We start from the raw sequence: 20,161 nt of genomic DNA, 5'->3' as shown, positions 1-20,161 counted from the left end.
TTTACATTGTATTGGAAATTCTAGCCAGTTCAGAGAGGCAAGAAAAAGTCATAAATGTCTTATAGATTGGGAAGGAAGAAATAAAACTACCCCAATTCTCAGATGACATGATTATCTGCATAGAAAATCCCATGGAATTTATGTTAAAATCACTGGAGCTGGGGTGCATGGGTGGCTCAGTCAGTTGGGCCTCTGCCTCTTGATTTTGGCCTCAGGTCATGATCTCTGGATTGTGAGATCAAGCCCCACGTCAGGCTCCGCACTCAGTGTGGAGTCTCCTTGAGATTCTCTCTCTCCCTCTCCCTTTGCCCCTACCCCTGCTCACTCGCTCTCTCTCTCAAATAAATAAATACAATCTTTAAAGTGAAACTTTTTAAAAAGTACTGGAGCTAATATGTGAGTTTAGCAACATTGCAGAATACAAATCCAACACACAAAAATCAAGCATATTTCTGTATACTAGCAATGAACAGTAAAAACCAAAAATTTCTTTAAGATTTTATTTATTTATTTCTTTAATATTTTATTATTACAAGTGATGGGGAGGGGGAGAGAGAGAGAGAGAAGCAGACTCCCCACTGAGCAGGGAGCCCAACGTGAGGCTCGATCCCAGGACCCAGAGATCATGACCAGAGCCGAAGGCAGACGCTTAACCGACTGAGCTCCCCGGGCGCCCCACAGGGTTTCCTATTAGTGTGTAATTGGGTCATTTCCAGCACTTAGCTACTACAGATAGAGTTACTGTATGACCATTAATGTATGTCCCGGAGTGCTCACCACAGCTAGTATGTGATGGCAAGAACCTAAATCATATACTCCCTACCCATTCAGTGGATGAGTGACTACATAAACTTTGGTGTAATAAATGATGACACAGGGGCGCCCGGCTGGCTCAGTCGTTAAGCGTCTGCCTTCGGCTCGGGTCGTGATCCCAGGGTCCTGGGATCGAGCCCCACATTGGGCTCCCTGCTGTGCAGGAAGCCTGCTTCTCCCTCTCCCACTCCCCCTGCTTGTGTTCCCTCTCTGGCTGTCTCTCTGTCAAATAAATAATAAATAAGATCCTTTTTAAAATAAATAAATAAATAAATAATGAGACATCATCAAACCCATTTCAGAACATGTGAACCACTGTTTGCACAAGTTTCACAAGTGTTAATGGGAATCTGTCGTGAAGATGACACACGACTTTAATGACTGCAGATGGGTCGCAGTAACCGATGAGGCAGTGAGCTCCCTGAGTTCATCTTGGTATGCCCGTGGGCGGAGGTGAGGACAAACGGGAAGGACATAAGTGGCCAGAGAGGACCTCAACTGGACCTTGGCCCATGGTTCTGATTTCAGAGCTTCCCAGCTGCCTGACTGCCCTGAACAATTCGAGGGAGGCAGCCCCTGGCTGTGCCTGAGGAGACCCAAGTCAGGGCATCCCCAGCAACTCTGACCTGCTCCTCGTCCTCTTGGGCCAAATCTGCTTTTTCATCACTTCAGATCCCCCTTCATTCATAAGCGTCCTCTGTGTGCTGGGAGTGTAAGTGTGCCCATCGTGCAGATGAGGAGACTGAGACCCATGGAGGGCAGACGCTCGGTCTGCTGCCCCACAGCAGGCGAGGGGGCAGGTGTTCATGGGTCATTCCTCACCCCACAGCCGTACATCCCCTCGGGCCATCCAGAGCTTTTCTGCTGCCTCCTCCTCGAGGCCTGTGTCTCTCCCAGCCCAGCAGCCCCGGTTCATCTACGTGCCCCAGCTAGGGGTTGTAGACCCAGCATTTAGGCTCTGGGAGGGGACTGGGTGGAGGCAGAGTCGGCAGCTGGTCAGGATCTGAATGGGGACCCAGGGACCTTTTCCTAAACCTACGCTCTGCTGGGGAAGCCCCAATGCCTTCAGGATCCAGGGCTGTGCCTTCAGGACGGACCAAGCTGTAACCCAACCTGCCCTGTGGTCGAGGCAACAGAACCAGTCCATCTTGTGGGGGAAAAAGCCTAAAATGAAACCTTCCAATGAGAAAAAGATTACAAATGTGGGAGAATTTCCCTTTAACCACAAAAATGAGCTTCTGGTAGGAGGAAAAAGAGCAGGAGGAAGAGGAAAACCATTTGCAGTGACTAAGACCAGGGTCCTCCGGGAAGAAGAGGCAGAGCTGGCCCTCGGCTGCCCCCAGCTGTCCACACGCAGAGAGGGAGGCTCTGAGGGACACCCAAGTCTGGGGCTCATGTACCCAGACGTCTGTGACCCTCTCAGGTGTGAATGCTTAAGTTTCTGTCCCTCCCTCCGGTCTTCTTCCCTGAGGCCTTCCTGGTTTTGGAGATGAGTTGCCCCCTGCTGGTAAAGGTTAGAATATGAACGGTCCACGGCTGAGCCTGGTGACACTCACACCTCACCGTGGGACCACGGCTTCAGTCCCGCTTCCCTGAATGAAAGGAAAGGCCACTTTGACTTCACAGGAAGCTCAGGTTTAAACCTGGACTTCCCTGGACCCCAGACATCCAGAATGGGAAGTGGAGGGGTTGTACTCTGCGGTCAGGTGACAGCTAGGCTGAGGGCTGAGACCCGAGGACAGATAGCAGGGGCCCCTGTGAGGTCAAAATACTGGGCCTAGTAACAAGGAGGAGGAGACAGAGGAAGATTATGGAGGCCCCAGCAAAGGACTGTGCTCAGGGCTGATGAGAACACAGAAGGCACTCAGGGCTTCAGTTTCCTCATCTGTACACTCGTGATAAAAATGGAATTTACATTGTGGCATTGGTGTGAGAAAAGCATGATTCGTGTAAAGTAATCGGCCCAGGGTCTGGCACAGAGTAACTGGGAGGTAAATGCTGATAGTGTTGTTCTTGTTATCATTACAAGAATCACTCAATCTTAATTATCTGGTGACAAGCCGTTCTCCCTACAGGATGGGCAACTTGCTCCCTTCAGGGGCAAGCCCCCCATCTGCCCACCTCCATGGCCTCAGGGTGGGGACACTGGCAGTGACCACAGAGGTCTGGTGAGGGAAGGGGTGAGCGGTAGGCAGAATATGGCCCCTCAAAGATAGTCACATCCTAAACTGTAGGGCCTGGAATATGTCACCTTACATGGCAAAAGGGATTTCGCAGATGTGATCAAGTTAAGCATTTTGAGATGGGGAGGATTATCCTGGATTATCTGGCTGGGTGCAATGTAAATCACAAGGGTTCTTATAAGTGAAAGAAGGAGGCAGGAGAGAGAGAGAGTGATTTGATGTGAGAAAGACTCAACTGGCCATTGCTGGCATTGAAGATGGAGGAAGGGGCCATGAGCCAAGGACTGCAGGCAGCCTCTAAAAACTGGAAAAGGCAAGGGAATGGATTCTCCTCTAGAGCCTCCAGAAGGAACACAGCCCCACGGACACCCTGTGATACTCCTGACCTCCCTGACCTCCGGAACTGTAAGAAAGTACATTTGTGTTGCGTTCAGCCACTAAGTTTGTTGCAAATCTTTACATCATTAATAGGAAACTACTAGGTAGGGAAACACAAGTGCTCCCCACTCCCTTCCTTCCTCCCTCTCAGGCCCACATTTCTGACAGAAATGCCCAGTCCTGTGGCCCCTAGAAGATGGTGCCCCTGGGATGAGGTGGTGGCCCTGTCATCTTGGTTAACCTGAAAAAGTGGGGGAGACTGGGAGGGTGTGGGTCCCCTGGGGAGGGTGTGTGGGGATCCAGTGCCTCTCAAGGGAGCAGGCAGGGAAGGGGCCAGGGGGACAAGGAGGCCTCCACCCTTCGCATTATCCACCACTATAACAATACACAAGCTTGAGGGTGGGAAGGAGGTGTCGTGGGGGACAGTGATTGCAAGAGTTCTGGGGGTGGGAGCTGATAACAGCTGACGTTTACTTGTTCTGTGCTAGGCACTGCCCTAGGTAACTGCTGTGTTATCTCATTTAACCTTCACCATAACCCTGTGCAGAGAGCAAGTTATTACCCTTGATGGCAGACAAGCAAAGGGAGGCACAGAGAGCTTAAATAGCTTGCCTATCGTGTGACATAGTGGCAATTTAGTCCTGGACTGTACCACTCCAGAGCCCTTCCTCTTGCCTGCCCTGCTACACTGCCTGAATTGCTAGATTAATCAAATATGTTCATGAGTGACACCATTACATGTTTCCCCCAAAGCTCAGTGAGCATTAGCCCCTTTTTAAGAATGGGAAACTGAGGCTGGGAGGGGACAGATGACTTACCCAAGGTCGCACAACCAAGACTTGGGGTCCTGGCTTTTAAATGAACTCTTCTGGGCTCTAAAACCACATACGGGGGCACCTGGGTGGCTCAGTCGGTTTAAGCGTCCAACTCTTAATTTTGACTCAGGGCACGATCTCAAGGTTGTGAGATCGAGCCCCGCATCAGGCTCCGTGCTGGGCGTGGAGCCTGCTTGGGATTCTCGATCTCTCCCTCTAAATAAATAAATAAATAACCTCTCTCTCCCTCTCTAAATAAATAAATAAAATAAGACAAAACCATGTATGAATGAGGTCCAAGGGGAGATGAACTCTGATGTCTGAGGACAAAATGGACAGATTCTCTCCATCCCCCAAGAGGTGAATGTCCCTGCTCCATGGCTGGTATCAGGAGACACAGAATAAACAAGTCCCCAAAACATGACTTCCATAGATAGGGCTGAGGGAGCCTCGGTAACCTCCAGGACTGAATGCAAGACCTTGACCCCAGGGGAGGTTCTGAAGGAAGTAGGCCACCTACACTTCACGGTCTAGACAAGGAAACTGGGGCGCTCAGAGCCGGTGTGGAGGAGTCCCAAAGAGTCACATCACTCCCAGGACTCACTGCATTTTGTTTTACTTGTGATTTTTTTTTTTTTTGCCTGAGAAATGTACATTTCAATGAATATTAATGAATTGCACATCCATGAACAACCACCCAGGTCAAGCTGTAGACCAGTATTGACATTCCAGAAGTCTCCTGGGGTCCCTTCCCAATTATATCCCTCCCTCCCTCCCTCCCCCAGAAGTAAACGTTATCATGGACCTGGTGATAATCATTCCCTTGCTTTCCTTTATAATTTTACCACTGGTAATGGATTCATTTTGCCTGTTTTTCTGTTTGGCTTCATTTGCTCAACATCATGTCTGTGCAATTCATCCAGGCTATTCCATGTAGTTGTAGATCTTTCACTCTCATTATACAATATTCCATTCTGTGAATATATAATTTATCTATACATTTCATAGCACATCTGGTTTTTCTCTTTTTTTTAAGATTTTATTTATTTATTTGACAGAGAGAGAGAGCACAAGTAGGCAGAAAGGCAGGCAGAGGGAGAGGGAGAAGCAGGCTCTCCACTGAGCAGGGAGCCCTACACGGGGTTCGATCCCAGGACTCTGGGATCGTGGCCTGAGCCGAAGGCAGCCGCTTAACCGACTGAGCCACCCAGGCGCCCCGCACATCTGGTTTTTCTATTTGTAGTTTTTAATATATTCTAGGTTTGAGCTTTTCATCAGTTAATTGTGTTTGAATTATCTTCTCTCAATTTGCATCCCAATTTGTGGCTTTCACTCTATGGTGTTTTTTGATCAATAGACATTCTTAATTTTAACGTAATTGAGTGTTTTATAATTGTCATTTATGGTTAGTGTTTTGTGTCTTGTTTAAGAAAAATTTTTCTACCATGAGTATATGAAGGTATTTTTCTTTTTTTTTTTTTTTTAAAGATTTTATTTATTTATTTGAGAGAGAGAGAATGAAAGACAGAAAGCATGAGAGGGAGGAGGGTCAGAGGGAGAAGCAGACTTCCCCGCTGAGCAGGGAGCCCGATGCGGGACTCGATTCCGGGACTCCAGGATCGTGACCTGAGACGAAGGCAGTCGCTTAACCAACTGAGCCACCCAGGCGCCCTATGAAGGTATTTTTCTATATTAAATTCTTTTTTTCTTTTTAAGATTTTACCCATTTATTTAACAGAGAGAGAGAGAGTAGCAGAGGGAGAGAGAGAAGCAGATTCCCTGCAGATCAGGGAGCCCGATGCGGGACTCGATCCCAGGACCCTGAGATCATGACCTGAGCTGAAGGCAGAGGCTTAACCGACTGAGCCACCCAGGTACCCCTCTATATTAAATCCTTAAAGCTCTTTGGTTTTGCTTCTCACATTTAGGTTTTGAATCTGCCTAGAGTTATTTTTGTGTTGTAAGGATCCAATTTCATTTTTTTTCAATATGGATAACAGATTGTTCCATTTATTGAAAGTCCAACCATTTCCTGCTGGTCTCACAATACCTCCTTGGCTACCTATTCTGAGTCTACATATAAGTGGGTCTGTTTCTGAGACCACTGGTCTTTCATTAGTCTATTTGTCTACCTTTGCAGCAATATCACACCAGCTTAATTGCTCTACCCTACATTAAGTATGGGTGTTCTGGCTAGTTGGCACTTCCACATAAATTTAAGAACTAACCTGTTATGATACGCAGACACGCAAATCTATTGAAATCGTGCCTGGATTTACATTGAACCTACAAAACAGTTCAGAGGGAACTGACAGCTTTATGACATTGACTCTTTCATTCAATAACATGTGTATCTATTTATTTAATCTTTTAAAATGTCTTTCAGTAAGGTTTTATATTTTTTTACTAAAAGACCTTGCCCTCTTGGGGCGCTGGCTGGCTCAGTTGGTAGAGCATGTAACTCTTGATCTCGGGGTTTTGAGTTCGAGCCCCACGTTGGGTGTGGAGATTACTTAAAAATAAAATCTTTTAGGGGCGCCTGGGTGGCTCAGTCGGTTAAGCGGCTGCCTTCGGCTCAGGTCATGATCCTGGGGTCCTGGGATCGAGCCCCGCATCGGGCTCCTTGTTCAGTGGGGAGCCTGCTTTTCCCTCTCCCTATGCCTGCCGCTCCCCCTGCTTGTGCTCTCTCTCTCTCTGTGTCAAATAAATAAATAAAATCTTTAAAAAATTAAAATCTTTTATTTTTTTTTAATTTATTTATCTGGCAGAGAAAGAGCGCATAAGCAGGGGGAGCAGCAGAGGGAGAGGGAGAAGCAGGCTCCCCGCTGAGCACGGAGCCCAACTAGTGGCTCGATCCCAGGACCCCAGGATCATGACCTGAGCTGAAAGCAGACACTTAACCGACTGAGCCACCCAGGTGCCCCCAAAATAAAATCTTTAAAAAAAAAAAAGATCTTGCCCTCTTTTGTTAATTTCTAAGTAGTCCATAAATGGTATCTTTATTAAAATTTTGTCTGTTGTTAGCATATAAAAGCAATTGATTTTTGAATGTGCATTTTTGTATCAGAAATCTTTTTAAATTCTTAATAATTCTAATAATTTGTCGATGGTATCATCTACAAATAATGACAATTCTGTTCTTCATTTCCAATCTTTAAATATTTTTAATTTCTTTTCCTTGCCTTTCCTTGCCTTACTGTGCTTGCTAGGACCTCCAGTACAATGCTGAGTAGAAATGGTGATAGCAGGCATCCTTGCCACGTTCCAAATGTCAGAGCTCTTAAAATTTCATTTGAAGTATGTAGTTTACTATAAATCCTTATAGATAGATACCGTTTATGTTAAGAAAATGTATTCACCTGGGGCGCCTGAGTGGCTCAGTCGTTAAGCATCTGCCTTCAGCTCAGGTCATGATCCCGGGATCCTGGGATCAAGCCCCGCATCGGGCTCCCTGCTCAGTGGGAAGCCTGCTTCTCCCTCTCCCACTCCCCCTGCTTGTGTTCCCTCTCTCTCTCTCTATTAAATAAATAAAAATTTTTAAAAATTAAATTAAAAAAAGAAAATGTATTCAACTAATTTGCTAAGGTTTTTTTTTTTTTTAAGTCGGCTCCACGTGGGCCCAGTGTGGAGCCCAACTCCAGACTTGGACTTACAACCCTGAGATCAAGACCTGAGCCGAGATCAAGAATCCGATGCTCAATCGACTGAGCCACCCAGGTGTCCCTTGCTAAGGTTTTTAAAATCAAGAATAGAGGGGCACCTGGGTGGCTCAGTCAGTTAAGCATCCAAGTCTTGATTTCGGCTCAGGTCATAATCTCGGGGTTGTGGGATTGGGCCCCACGACAGGCTCTGCACTCAGTGTGGAGTCTGCTTGTCCTTGTCCTTCTGCTCCTCCCACCCCTCTCAAACAAATAACTAAAATCCTTCAAAAAATAAAATCATGAATAGATGTTAAATTTTATCCAACCCTTTCTCTATACTTATTGAGATTATTGTGGTTTTTCCTTTAATATGTTAATGAATAAACTTTTGTTGACTGAGTTCAAATGTTAAACCACGTTGCAGTTTTAGAATAAATCCAACTTGGTTATATTACACTTTTTAAATATATTGGATGTAGGCAGTGCTAGAGACTGAATGATTGTGTCCCCTCACAAGTTTATGTTGAAATGTAATCCCCAATGTGATGGTATTAGGAGGTGGGGCCTTTGGGAGATGATTAGATCATGAGGGTGGAGGCTTCATGAATGGGATGAGTGCCCTTATAAGAAACCCTAGGGGCGCCTGGGTGGCTCAGTCGGTTAAGCGTCTGCCTTAGGCTCAGGTCATGATCCCAGGGTCCTGGGATCGAGCCCCGCGTCGGGCTCCCTGCTCCACGGGAAGCCTGCTTCTTCCTCTCCCACTCCCCCTGCTGTGTTCCCTCTCTTGCTGTGTCTCTGTCAAATAAATAAAATCGTTAAAAAAAAAAAAACCCCAAAGAGTAACTTTGCCCCTTCACTATGTGAAGACACCACAAGAAGACAGCCATCTATGAACCAGGACGTTGGTCCCCACTAGACCCCAAATCTGCAGGTGTTTTGATCTTCAACTTCCCAGCCTCTGGCACTGTGAGAAATAAATGCTTGTTGTTTTCAAGCCACCTAGTCTACACTATTTTGTTATAGCTGCCTAAGCAGACCAAGACAGGCAGCTATTTAGTTTAAGGTATTTGTACATTTTCTTGAGATCTGTAATATTCTTTTTTCACTCATCAAGTTTTAGTATCAATGTTCTATCAGCCCCATAAAACGAATTAGAAACGCTCCCTTTTATGGCGCTAGGGAATCCCTTTTGTAAAATCAGAATGATTTGTTCCTTGAGTGTTTCACCAGTGAAGCCACCTGGGCCCAGAGTTTCTGTGTGGGAAGACTTCTGGCTATAGGTTCTGTTACTTTAATGGTCATAGGACCACTCAACCTTTCCTCTTTTTTTTTTTTTTTTTTGAGACAGTTTTGGCAAGTTACATGTTTGTAGTAATTTGACTAATTTGTCCATTATATCTAACTTCTCAATCCAGTTGGCAGAAAGTTGCCTTTTTGGACATTGAGCAAATTATCACATCAATGGAAGACCATGGACACATGTTTGGACTTTGGTATTTGACCAAGTGAGAATATCCTCATTGAAAGACAGATAAAATGAGTGGGTTGAATTTGTTTTCAGTACCTGTTTTCTACTTCCAGACCTCTGCAATGCTATTCCTTCTGACTGGGCTACCCTCTCTTCCCCTTCACTACCTGGTGGATTCCTTCTCATTTTTTAATTCAGTTCAGGCACCATGCCCTCCAAAAAGGTTTCCAAAGTCCCCACGCTGGGCTGACCATCTGTTCTGAGGCCTCCATCGCTGCTAATGCGCTAACCACAGTGTGCTAAAATCCTTTCTCTGTATCTGTCTCCCCCACTAGACTGTAAGATCCTTCCCGTGTCCTCAGAGCAGAGGAGAGGTGGTCAGTCAACATTTGTGGAACTGAACTGAGCTTGTCACCACTGAATGCCCAACCAAGTTCTCTAACCATGTCTCTGTATTTTCCCACATCCCTTTATTTGTTCCATCATTTATCTCATTCAGTAGGCATTTATTGAGGACTTACTAGGTGCCAGGCACTGTTCTAGAAGAGTGGCCAACGAGGAAAGAGGAAAACTAAGCAAGTGTGGTGTCCTGGAAACCAAGTAAAGAGAGATTTCAAGATTGCGAGGATGCTCAACTGTGTAAAATGTTGCCAATGGGTCAAGGAAGATGAAGACTGGGATGTGGCTGTTGATAGACCAATCCTATATCACCAGTGACTTCAGCACTTTGCTGAAGTGGCTGGGCAAACAATCTGATTGGGGCTGTTTCAGAAAAGCCCTGGAGCCCTGGAGAAGAATGGAAGAAAGCTGGTGTAAAGTTTTGCTGTGAAGGGAAGTAAATAAATATATGGTGTTTTGTTTTGCTAATGCAGAGATTTTTATTTGCATGCAGTAAATATATCTATCCTTTCTTTCAAAGCTTCTGGGTTTCCTGTTTTGAGTTAGAAAGGCAAAATCTGTGGACAACAACTCTGGTATGAATTCTTCACAGCACATTAACTCCTCTGTCCCTTGTGAGACCTTTCCAATCTTGGGGACAGAGGGGTCTCCTTCTTGGTGTCAAAGGCTTTTTTTTTTTTTTTTCCCCAGGAACCTCAAAACCTTGTGGCTGATTCACAGCCGGTATTCCCACATCCACCGCTGCGGCCACGTGTTGCACACCAAACCCTCATATGGCAATCAGTCATTCTTCCTCCCTCCCTGGCAGAATATAGAAAATACCGAAGGACCCGCCCCTCCAAAGACCACTGGACCACAGGGGGTAGGACCATAAAGGTGAGGTGACACATATTGAAGCCGTGGCAGCAGGCATGAACGTGTCCCACGCCCAACTCCCCACCCTGCCCCTCCCACAGAACATGACCACCCCACACACTCAGGCCCAAACAGGAGAACACTGTACAGCAAGACACATCATTTCTCATAGAGCTCTATTGTGGCATATAATAATAGGTACTCTATATAAATTAAATTAAAAATAAAGCTCCAGCAGGTTGCACAGGTTGGCTGTTAATAAATATATCTCTGGGTAATTGTGCCCCAAGACCAGCTCACGACCACTCTCCCTCATCCAGAGAATTATACAAAAATAAATACAGGCTTGGGCGGGGGCGGGGGGGGGGGGAAGGGAGGACATGCCCAGCTCCTCTCTGAAGTTATCTCATACCGTCCACCGTGCCCCGTTCCCCTCCACCGGTATCACCGCAGGGAGCCCCGGGCCAACAAGTCCTCAGGGACCGGAAGGTCTCTCTCCAGTCGGGCATTCTCAGAAGCAAAAGAGCCCTGACTATACAGGCCACACATCATATCTGAATCCCCTGGGGGGGGAGTGTAGCGACTGCCTCTCCCCACACCCCAGAGAGGGGGGGAAGCCTGTTATTGCTGCCCCCCCACAAGCAGCCTCTACGAGAACCAGGCCAGAGAGAGGCACAGCGCAAGCACCAGGAGGGACATACCACTGTTCAGAGCCACAGGGACCACCACCAACCCAGCCAGGACCCCCAGAGTCTGGGTCAAGGGCCCCCGGAGCTGGGGAGGAAATACACACACACATTCTGCAGGGGCTGCTAAGGTGGGAGACTTCTTTGGGGGCTCAAGGCTTGGGCCTGAACCCTCCTCATCCTGGGAGCTCACGTGCGGCCTGGCCAGGCCAGAAGGACAGACTTCGGCCCCGGAGGGACCAAGGAGGGTGACACTTTGCCCCCGTAGGACTGGGGCAGCTAGCTCCTTACCAGGTATAGGAACCAAGCTGTCTGCCCACTCGGTGGTAAACTCCATCCGGCCTTGCTTCCCCCCTGGGGAGCCGGTCACCCCAGCTGTCACCCTACTTATACGCAAAGAGTCGGTGTCCTTGCCCATGCCCTTTTCTGGAGCCCCAGTGAACTGACCCTCCGCACCCAGAACCCCGGGGCTGTCACAACCCGAGCCCTCTGCCCACGGGAGCCACACATCTCCCATGGTGGCTACCACAGAATGGGCCCCCGAGAGGATTTCCGGAGGCGATTCCTTGGGGGTGTCCCCTTCGGGGCTGGGGGGTATAACGGAGAGTCCCTCTTCGCCCTCCCCCTCCTCGTCAGGGTCCTCAGTGTCCTTGATAAGCTCCACACCACGCCCCAGCCGCGCATAGTGCAGTGTGATCTCCTCCGCCAGGGCGCTGTTCAGGGCCCGCTCGGGGCCAGGCCACTTCAAGATCAGGTCGCGGTCCGTGAGCATGCCCGGGGCATGGCTGGGGGATACCCCCCCATCTGTGGGGCCCTCCCCGCCAGCCCCTGCCCCACCTGCAGCCACAGCAGCCCTCAGGCGGCTCAGGTGGGACAGGTAGAGCTGCTCCAGCTCCTGGTCGATGGTGTCCTCGCCAAGCAGCTCCTCCGACCCACTCACCACCTCCAGACCCCCAGGGGGTTCATCCACAACGGCCCCCACCACGGAGTCCTTTCGGCCCCCTCCATTCTCTCTCGATACTTCCCACGTGGCCTCCACCTGTTGCTGGCTGGGTTCCAGGAGAGGCCCGGCTGCCCCCTCACTTGCATCGGGCCCCGAGGCCTGGTCCCTGGGGGAGCCACCCAGGCCACAGAGAGAGGAAGAGGGGAGGATCCTGATGGCCGGTGCCTGGGGGACCTCCGTGAAAGCCACAGGCGGATTGCTTCTGGGGACGTCACCTTCCTCTGGGGGTTTGCCAGACACTGTAACTTCAGAAACCTAGAGCCATTGGGCGGGGGGCAGGGCAGGAGGGGAGAGAAAGGGAAAGGAATGAAGTAGAGGAGGGGAGGGGACAAGCAGAGACAGTGAGAGTGCGCGACGGCCCACACCCAGCCCCACAGGTGTTTCCAGATAAAACCCCCCTTAAAGAGCCCTCTCTAATTCTCCAAACACTAAAGCCTGTCATCTATATTAAAATAACCAAATCAGATGGAGTAAAAGGGGACTCCTGCAGATCATAAAGCTAAGGAAGGCAGCGGGCACCAACATTTGGTGAATAGCTCTCAGTAAATACTGTCGGCTAACCTCTAAAACAGATCCAGAATATCCACATGAATTCATGTATTTTCTCTTTCAAAAACATTTATTTTGACAAGGCCTAGAAACAATGGCCTATCTAGCAGCAACAAGCACACTGAGCACCCAGATCCTGCTTTCTAAATACGGTTCTCCCCTAAAAGGAACCAGAGCTTTCTAACTAAATGGCTGCTCCCAGGCTTGGGGCAGGGCGAGCACGAGATGAATCTAGGACACATTGTCATTCTAGAATGTGAAGGAGTGGTCCAAGAATAATGGGGATGTGTTCAAAAGGACTCTGGAACCAATGTAAACAAGCTCCCACTGACCGGAGAGAGTTCAATTTAAACATCAAAATAAATAAATAAGTGCAATGGGTTGAAACTTAGCAAATATGTTTAAAATTCATGAGTTAGTAATAATACACCAAAACCAAAAATCCTTTAGTTGGTCACCTTTGGAGAAGTTCACTTCTTCTGAAGATTGGTAAATAAAAGGGAAAAAATTAAGCATTTATACAGCTTTTTCAATACGAACTATATATGTTCAAGGCAGCCAAACGGTTGATATGAGAAAGTTTTTCTTTAGAGAAGAGTTCCAGTTACTAAATGAAATGGGAATAAGAGAATTAACTAGAATCAATTCTAGTTAAATTAGTTTCATAATAATAGATTGTATTTAATAAATCAATTTAACAAAATTGATAGTTTAATAAAGTAAATTAAATTTAATAGATCACATTAATTAAATGGAATTAGCATATTAATAAAAAGAGTAAGCAATGTGTTTCCATGTGATGCAATCAGCCAAAACCAGCCTGTGGGAAACTCTACAGGACAAACAAGGTTTCTCCAACAAACAAACTGCCAGAAAAGTGAGGGAGATTTAAATATCTAAAAAAGACCCATCCACCCAATGCAATGTGTTGACCTGGTTTGGAACCTACAACACCTATGAGATAAGGAAATTTGAACACTGATCAAATATTTGATGATACTAAAGACTGACTGTTGATTTCCCGAGGCGTGATGCTGCATTGTCGGGATTGTTTTGTTTTGGTTTGTTTTTTAACGAGTGCTTAATTTTCTGAGGTACAAACTGAAATATTTGTGGATGAGCTAATGTCTGGATTTTTTTCCAAAATAATTCCATAGGCAAGGGAGGAGCGGAGGGGGTATGGAAAAAGTAGGAACGGACATGTGTTGAAATTCATTGAAGCTGGGTGACAGGCATATGTGAGTTCATTATACTAGTCTCTTTCCTTCTGTGTCTGTTTGAAAACCTTTGTACTAAAACACACACACACACAAACATACATCTCCAGAATCTATCTCCCCTGCCGGCATCGCTGGCCCGGACCTCTGCAGTAGCCTCCCCCTCACGGTCCCCCCTGCTTCTGCCCCTACAGCCTACTGTCCTCACAACAGCCAGAGGGAGCCTGTTAAATCCTAAGTCAGATCACGGGCCCTCCTCCGCTCACGACCTCCTGCTCTCCAGTCACTCAGAGTAAAAGCCAGAGTTCTCTCCAAGGCCCAGGAGACCCTACATGATCTGTCCCCCACCCGCTGTCTGACCTCACCTCCTGCTGCCCCCCCACGCCCCCCACACACACTGCTCCTCTCTGTTCCTCACACATTCGTCATGGCCCTGCCTGGGGGACTTTGCACCTGCCTGGGATGTTCTTCCCCTAGTAACCCATGTGGTTCACTCTCACCTTCTCCAGATCTTTGCTCAAATCTCACTTACCACGAAGGCCTCCCCTGGCCACCTGTTCTAAACTCACAAACCTTCCCCCCACCCCCCGTGTGTGTGTGTGTGTGTGTGCACGCGCGCACGCACGTGCACACACGTGTGAGACACACACCCACTCCCCATCCCTTTCATTTTTTTCCTTAGCACCATCATCATCTAAAATAGCGTATATTTTAACTATTATTTTGTTTTGTCCTGTCTCTCTCCACCAAAATATAAATAAGCCCCGGGAAGACAGCTTTTTTGGTCGCTACCATATTCCCAGGGCCCAGAACTGCTTGGCACAGCGCAAGCACCCAGTAAATATTTGCTAACGTACCGAAGACTCAGGTGAATAACTGCACTCTGTCCCTCCGCCATCGGGTTCTGCTTTGGGGGGCCTCCCTCCGACCTAGGGTAGACCTGGAGCAAGTTGGCCCCCGCCACCCGGTCTCCCATTGGGCTGTCCATCCACAGGCTGCCGGGGCCTGCTTACCTGAAGCGTCATCTGAGGCCATGGACGGAGAGGGGTGGGGGCCACCAGGGGACCCACCGACTCCTGGACACTAGGGCGCTCTGCTGGAGAGAAGAGAAGGGTAGTGTTGGGGTGAGGCGGGTGTGCAAGCAGGCCTGGTTTAGTTAGGAAAGGCTGCTCTTGGGGCTACTTGGCAGCTTTGCCTCTGAGGCTTTCCGTGACAGTCTAAGACAGAGGGAACCTCCTAATTCGTATAGAGAAAACAGAGAGAAAGAAAGCAAACGGTTAACATAAGCTAAAACCCCCACAGCCCGCCAAGTGCTTACCCATAGCAGGGGTGCTGTCCTTCGCACTCTTCATCCTCAGCTCTTCCTCAGTAGGCCTGGGGAGTGGGACAAAGGGGAGAATGCATGGATCTGGTGTCCCGAGAGGCCAGTTCTGCCACCCACCAGCACCTTCCGAGCCTCTGTGGTGGCCCACTCCTAGGCGACAGTGGCCGTCTTCCCTCCTGCCACCTTTTTACTCCCCCCATTAGAAAAGTCCTACAGACATGTTGTAGAAATGTTATGAAACACAGGAAAGCGTAAAGAAGGGAAAAAGTCACACATCAGCTAGAGGCCAACACTAGTACCATGTTGGAAAAGTTCATTCCAGATATTCTACAAAACCAACTTAGGTTCTGCAGACGGCATTTCGCAGCTGGCTCTGTCCCTAACCGTAAGCAGAAGCATATACCCTTTTGTCAACATTTGAAATGGCTGTTTACGCTCACAGCGGCTCACCGGAACGTACGTAACCCGTTCCCGTCCTCCTGAGCGGCTAGGTTGTGGCCTTCGTTTTGCTCCCACGAAGCAGACGCCAGCAGACCTTATTGGGCATGGCTTTAGGAGCATTTTGGATCGTTTCTTTAGGGTATATCCCTAGCCGTAGAGGGACCCGCTTTTTCCAAGAAAGGGCAGGTGAGGACTGGGGGACTCAGAAAGCAGCAAGTGGGAGGAAGGAAGCAACTGGAGAACAGCACGGAGGCCAGCAGAAAAAGGAAGTAACCCGGGCTCACAAAGACCTGGGTCCCTCCACCAATCCTCCACCCGTCACCCTATCAGCCTGGCCGACCACCTAACCTTTCGGAGCCTCACCCTCCTCACCTTAAAACAGAGCACAGGACAGCCAGGATGTGCACACCAAGCACAGGGCAGTCAAGGCCATCGAGGCAGACACCGGGGCCTGGCACGGAGCGGGGGCTGAATCGACGGCAGATATTCATTAAAGTTGGTCCTCCTCCGCCAGGCAAGTCAGGCCCCGAGGTCTAAGTGGCATAAGGCAAGTGTATTTCAGCCAGTCTCTGCCAGGGGTGGGGTCACAGGGATCATGGAGAAATCGCTGTTCTCATTCTCAGAAATGAGTACCAAATGTTTACCGATGAAGGCAAATGAGAGGGAAGCGTTAACAAAAACATGAGCAGAGACTGAGAGGAGCTGAGGCAATTGCTCAGACCTTTTCGTTCCGAAAAGGTAATACGATGATGTTGACATTTCTGCAGACGGTTGCAACTTTTTGAAAACACATAATCAATTACCTCACAAAAGCCGAGGATCACTAGCTGACCTGAATAGAATACCTACTATGATGTTCGGCACTGTTCTGTGTGCTTTCGCGTATATTAATGCAATCCTCACGACAATCCTGTGAGGTAGGTACTTTTAATCCTGTGAAGTACGTAGTATTATTATCCGCGTCTCGCAGATGATGACGTGGAAGCCGAGGAAACCAGCTCAAGGTCAGGCAGCGAGGACCGAAACCTAAGCCTTCTAGCTCCCATGTCTAAATCCAGGCTCTCGATCAACAAACTGCCACTTCCCGGACAAGGGAAACTGGGGTCTTACCCCAACCCCATCTCCGATCCTTTCCAGAAGTAGATAGAGGGGGGCAGCAATAACAGACAAGATCTCTCCCTCCTCTTTCATTCAGGCTTTTCTTTGGACCTGCCTTTTGCCCATATATTCATTCCCAGTTTCCCTGCCTTCGTGGGACACGTGGCTAGGTGACCACCAGACACGGAAGTGGCGGCAAGTTCCCTCAGGGAGGAAATTTGAGCCAGGTACATGGATCTAGAGTCTGGAAGCTCCAGAAGGGGCCGTCTGTCTTTCTCCATGGACTAGGGCTTGGGCATCTCACCAAAGGTATTTGAATCTGAATATTACAAGGCCCTGGAGTGAGTGACTCCAGAAGCCTGGCCACCAACTCCCGAGCATCACAGATAAGAAAGGGGGATTTGGAACAAACCAGCTTGGTCCTGCACCAGTCCTCCCAGTAAGTTTAAAATCCAGGTCCTTGGGCTTGTGGGCCCAACACGATTTCTACGGACTTCTTTTGCTGGCGTAGTCCTTTGTTAGAGAAAATGTCACCTTTCTAGGATCTTCTAAAGCAAGCTTCTTCAAGAAGACCCACAAACAGAAGGGCAGCCCTCCCTCCCAGGGGCAGGACTAGGCAAGCCATCTCCTGCCATCTGGCCCAATGTTGACATGCACAACCAGGCTCTGAAATACCATTCCAGAGTCCTAGATGTATGTGAGAGAGAAAAAGCAGGGGTTGGGGTGGGGGGGACACGGGATGCAGCCAACCAGAAGGAAAAGAATTCCACAGTTCAGCTGAAGGAAGAAGAGAGAGAAGAAAAACAAATATAAAACAAATCTCTCAGCCCCCAGAGCATCTCTTCTGCAGCTGAGGAGCGTGAGAAGAGGGGGAGCTTCCAAAAATCAGGTCAAGCAATTCAGCCAATCCCAAGATCCACAAAGTCAGCAGAAGTACACAGGGCACTCTCCATACCTCTGAAGTCAGAGAGATGAAAGCCGAAGGCACAAGCATTTATCGTTCATCTCCTCCAACGTGGGCCCTTTTCATTGATACACCAAGTCATTTGAAAACCTTCACATCTATCCTTCAAAGCAGCACCCTTCCCTTTTTACAAATGCGGAAACTAAGGCTCAAGGAACCGTGTCTCTACACCCACTAACTACACACCACACTGATAACAATCCAAAGAGGGCTCCATTTTGAAGACAGTGTTCGAAACTGTGGGCTAAAAAAAAAAGAGAAAACCTAAATATCCTTGAACTGTCTTTCACAGTAAACATTCAGGGGCAGCTATGACTTTAATCAAAAGGAGGATAGTAAGAGAAATGGAGTACAAGTGTATACTGACTCACTGATCAGTAACAGAGAAGAGGGGTTCTTAGAAAAATGGCGAGGGAGGAGATTAAGAACAAAACTGTACCTCCAGGGTGCTTGCTAGTTTTCGAGAAGGAAACCTGCTCTTTTGGCACCAGCCCTACAAATGCCACGTGCTACCTCCTCAAGGGCAGTAGGGAAATGGTGGGCCGGGGACAGGCCCGGGGACCTGGGCCCACACCCGGGATGCATCCTTGGGGTGCACTTGGTCAAGACAGTGCAGCCTAGAAGGGCCACACCAGTCTCCTAGGCGTGAAATTCCTCCTGCCATCAGGAAACTCAATGACTGCTGACCTCAGACGACATCCGGGGAGACCAGAAGGTGAGATTTCAGAAAGAGGTGCCATTGGCCCCAGCCTGGGCCAGCCGAGACAGAACAAAAATGTCAATCGCCAGAGTGCGAGCGGGGGAGGGCTGACAACCCCCAATGGGCAAGAGCAAAGCAGACTTTCAGAGCAGTCACATCACTGCCCCCACCACCCCGAGTCCTCTGGGAGCACCCCTGATGCCGTTTTCCAAGAACTTGGCCAGCCCTAAGTGGGTCACGCGCTGAAACCCAAAGGGAAATTCAGCAGACCCCAGCTCCCATGTAGTCAGCTCGAAGATAATGCTGACTCTCCAAGGGGTCAGGTAGCCTCAGAAACCTGCCCCACGATACTTGGAATCCCGGTTACCCCAAGCCATCTGCTTTCTGAAAAGAGCAGGGTTTGAAGCGGCTGTGAAAGCCACCACATTCTGTGGGGGCATTGCTCTGCCTTCCCCAACTAGGGTCTGTGTCGGTGTCAACCTGGGACTTAGAGCCCATCCAGCGGGGTGGGAGGAAGGAGAGCACTTTATCGTTGTCATGAGCTTCCTTCACGGCAGTGACTTCATTCATTTGGCGGTGACCCACAGTAAGAAATACATTTTACATCATAAGCCAGCACACCCATACACGTGTAAATATACATACTTATAGAGAACTGGAAAACAGTTGTTCTTTGAATGAAACGGCACTTACCTTTACTACGTGTTGTGAGACACACTGATTATTTCCTATGCTAGTTCTTTTTCTTTAATATTCATTGGGATCCAGGAAGTTGATTTCACAGTTCAATAAAGGGTCAGGACATGTAACTTTGAATAACCTCAGCTCTGCCACCTACCAGCTGTGTGACCTGGAGCAAGTCACTTAACCTCTTGATGCCTCAAGTTTCCTCCTCCATAAAGAAGGTATAACGGTAATAGCTATCTCAGAGGGCTGTGGGGTAGATTGAGCAAATAGTGGAACATCGCCTATAAAGTGCTAACAAACAGCGATCCCCTCCAAATTCCCACTGAGGGAAACTGAGGCTCTGAAAAGGAAAGCAACTTGCCTGGCAATGCCCCGCCGGTAAGACACACCACCCAGCCTGGTACAGCCGTTAAGAACTGGGGAACTAGAGCAGGACCGCCCTGGCTCAGAGCCCAGCTCTGCCACTTCCATAGCATGTGGCCTTAGTCCACATCCTTAACCATGATGCCCTACCAATTGTCTGTGGAGTAAAAGAGGATCGCTTTCTCACTAAATCCTGACTTTCCAGACAACCAAGATGGCCCTTGGCCTGTCCTGTCTCAACTTTGATTGTTCTGGTTTCCCCTAAGACTGCCGACTCAGACAGCAAGTTGGGTCCCCATCCATTCAGCAACAGGTGACCTAAAAATCATTGAGGCCTTACTGTGCATCGGCCCAGTTGACAGACCCTGGAGATACAATGGTGATCACACCCAACTAGGAAGCTGACAATTTCGTGTGGAGGAAGACATTTAAAAAAATAACTCACACTCATTCTTTCAACAAACATTTATTGAGCACCTGTTAAGTGCCAGGCACCGTGGCAGGCCCTGCAGGAATACAGTGGTGAACAAAAAGCAGACCATGTCCCTACCCCTCACGGAGCTTACAGACTAAGAGG

General features: G+C 48.4%; 1 protein-coding gene across 3 annotated transcripts in view; it reads right to left on the bottom strand.

Moving 5' to 3' along the window:
• Nucleotides 1-10,711: 10,711 nt before the first annotated feature.
• PPP1R3F (protein phosphatase 1 regulatory subunit 3F) overlaps nucleotides 10,712-20,161 on the bottom strand; it is a 15,248-nt gene continuing 5,798 nt past the window's right edge. The window contains exons 1-4 of one of the 3 annotated variants that reach the window (XM_035004670.1): nucleotides 16,145-17,132; nucleotides 15,326-15,381; nucleotides 15,021-15,103; nucleotides 10,712-12,496 (exon numbers count right to left, since the gene is read on the bottom strand). In XM_035004670.1, coding sequence (XP_034860561.1) covers nucleotides 11,201-12,496; nucleotides 15,021-15,103; nucleotides 15,326-15,381; nucleotides 16,145-16,263 — 1,554 coding nt within the window. In that variant the 5' untranslated portion in view covers nucleotides 16,264-17,132 and the 3' untranslated portion in view covers nucleotides 10,712-11,200. Of the gene's footprint in view, nucleotides 12,497-15,020; nucleotides 15,104-15,325; nucleotides 15,382-16,144; nucleotides 17,133-20,161 lie in introns of those variants that run through there. The other 2 variants (XM_035004649.1, XM_035004660.1) reach the window with 2 other exon arrangements.

The sequence above is a fragment of the Mirounga leonina genome, unplaced genomic scaffold, assembly GCF_011800145.1.
Source record: "Mirounga leonina isolate KUSES-001 unplaced genomic scaffold, KU_Mleo_1.0 Mir_101609, whole genome shotgun sequence".
Lineage (NCBI taxonomy): Eukaryota > Metazoa > Chordata > Mammalia > Carnivora > Phocidae > Mirounga > Mirounga leonina.
Note: the sequence above shows the minus strand (reverse complement) of the source record. Positions and strands in the feature narration are given on the sequence as shown.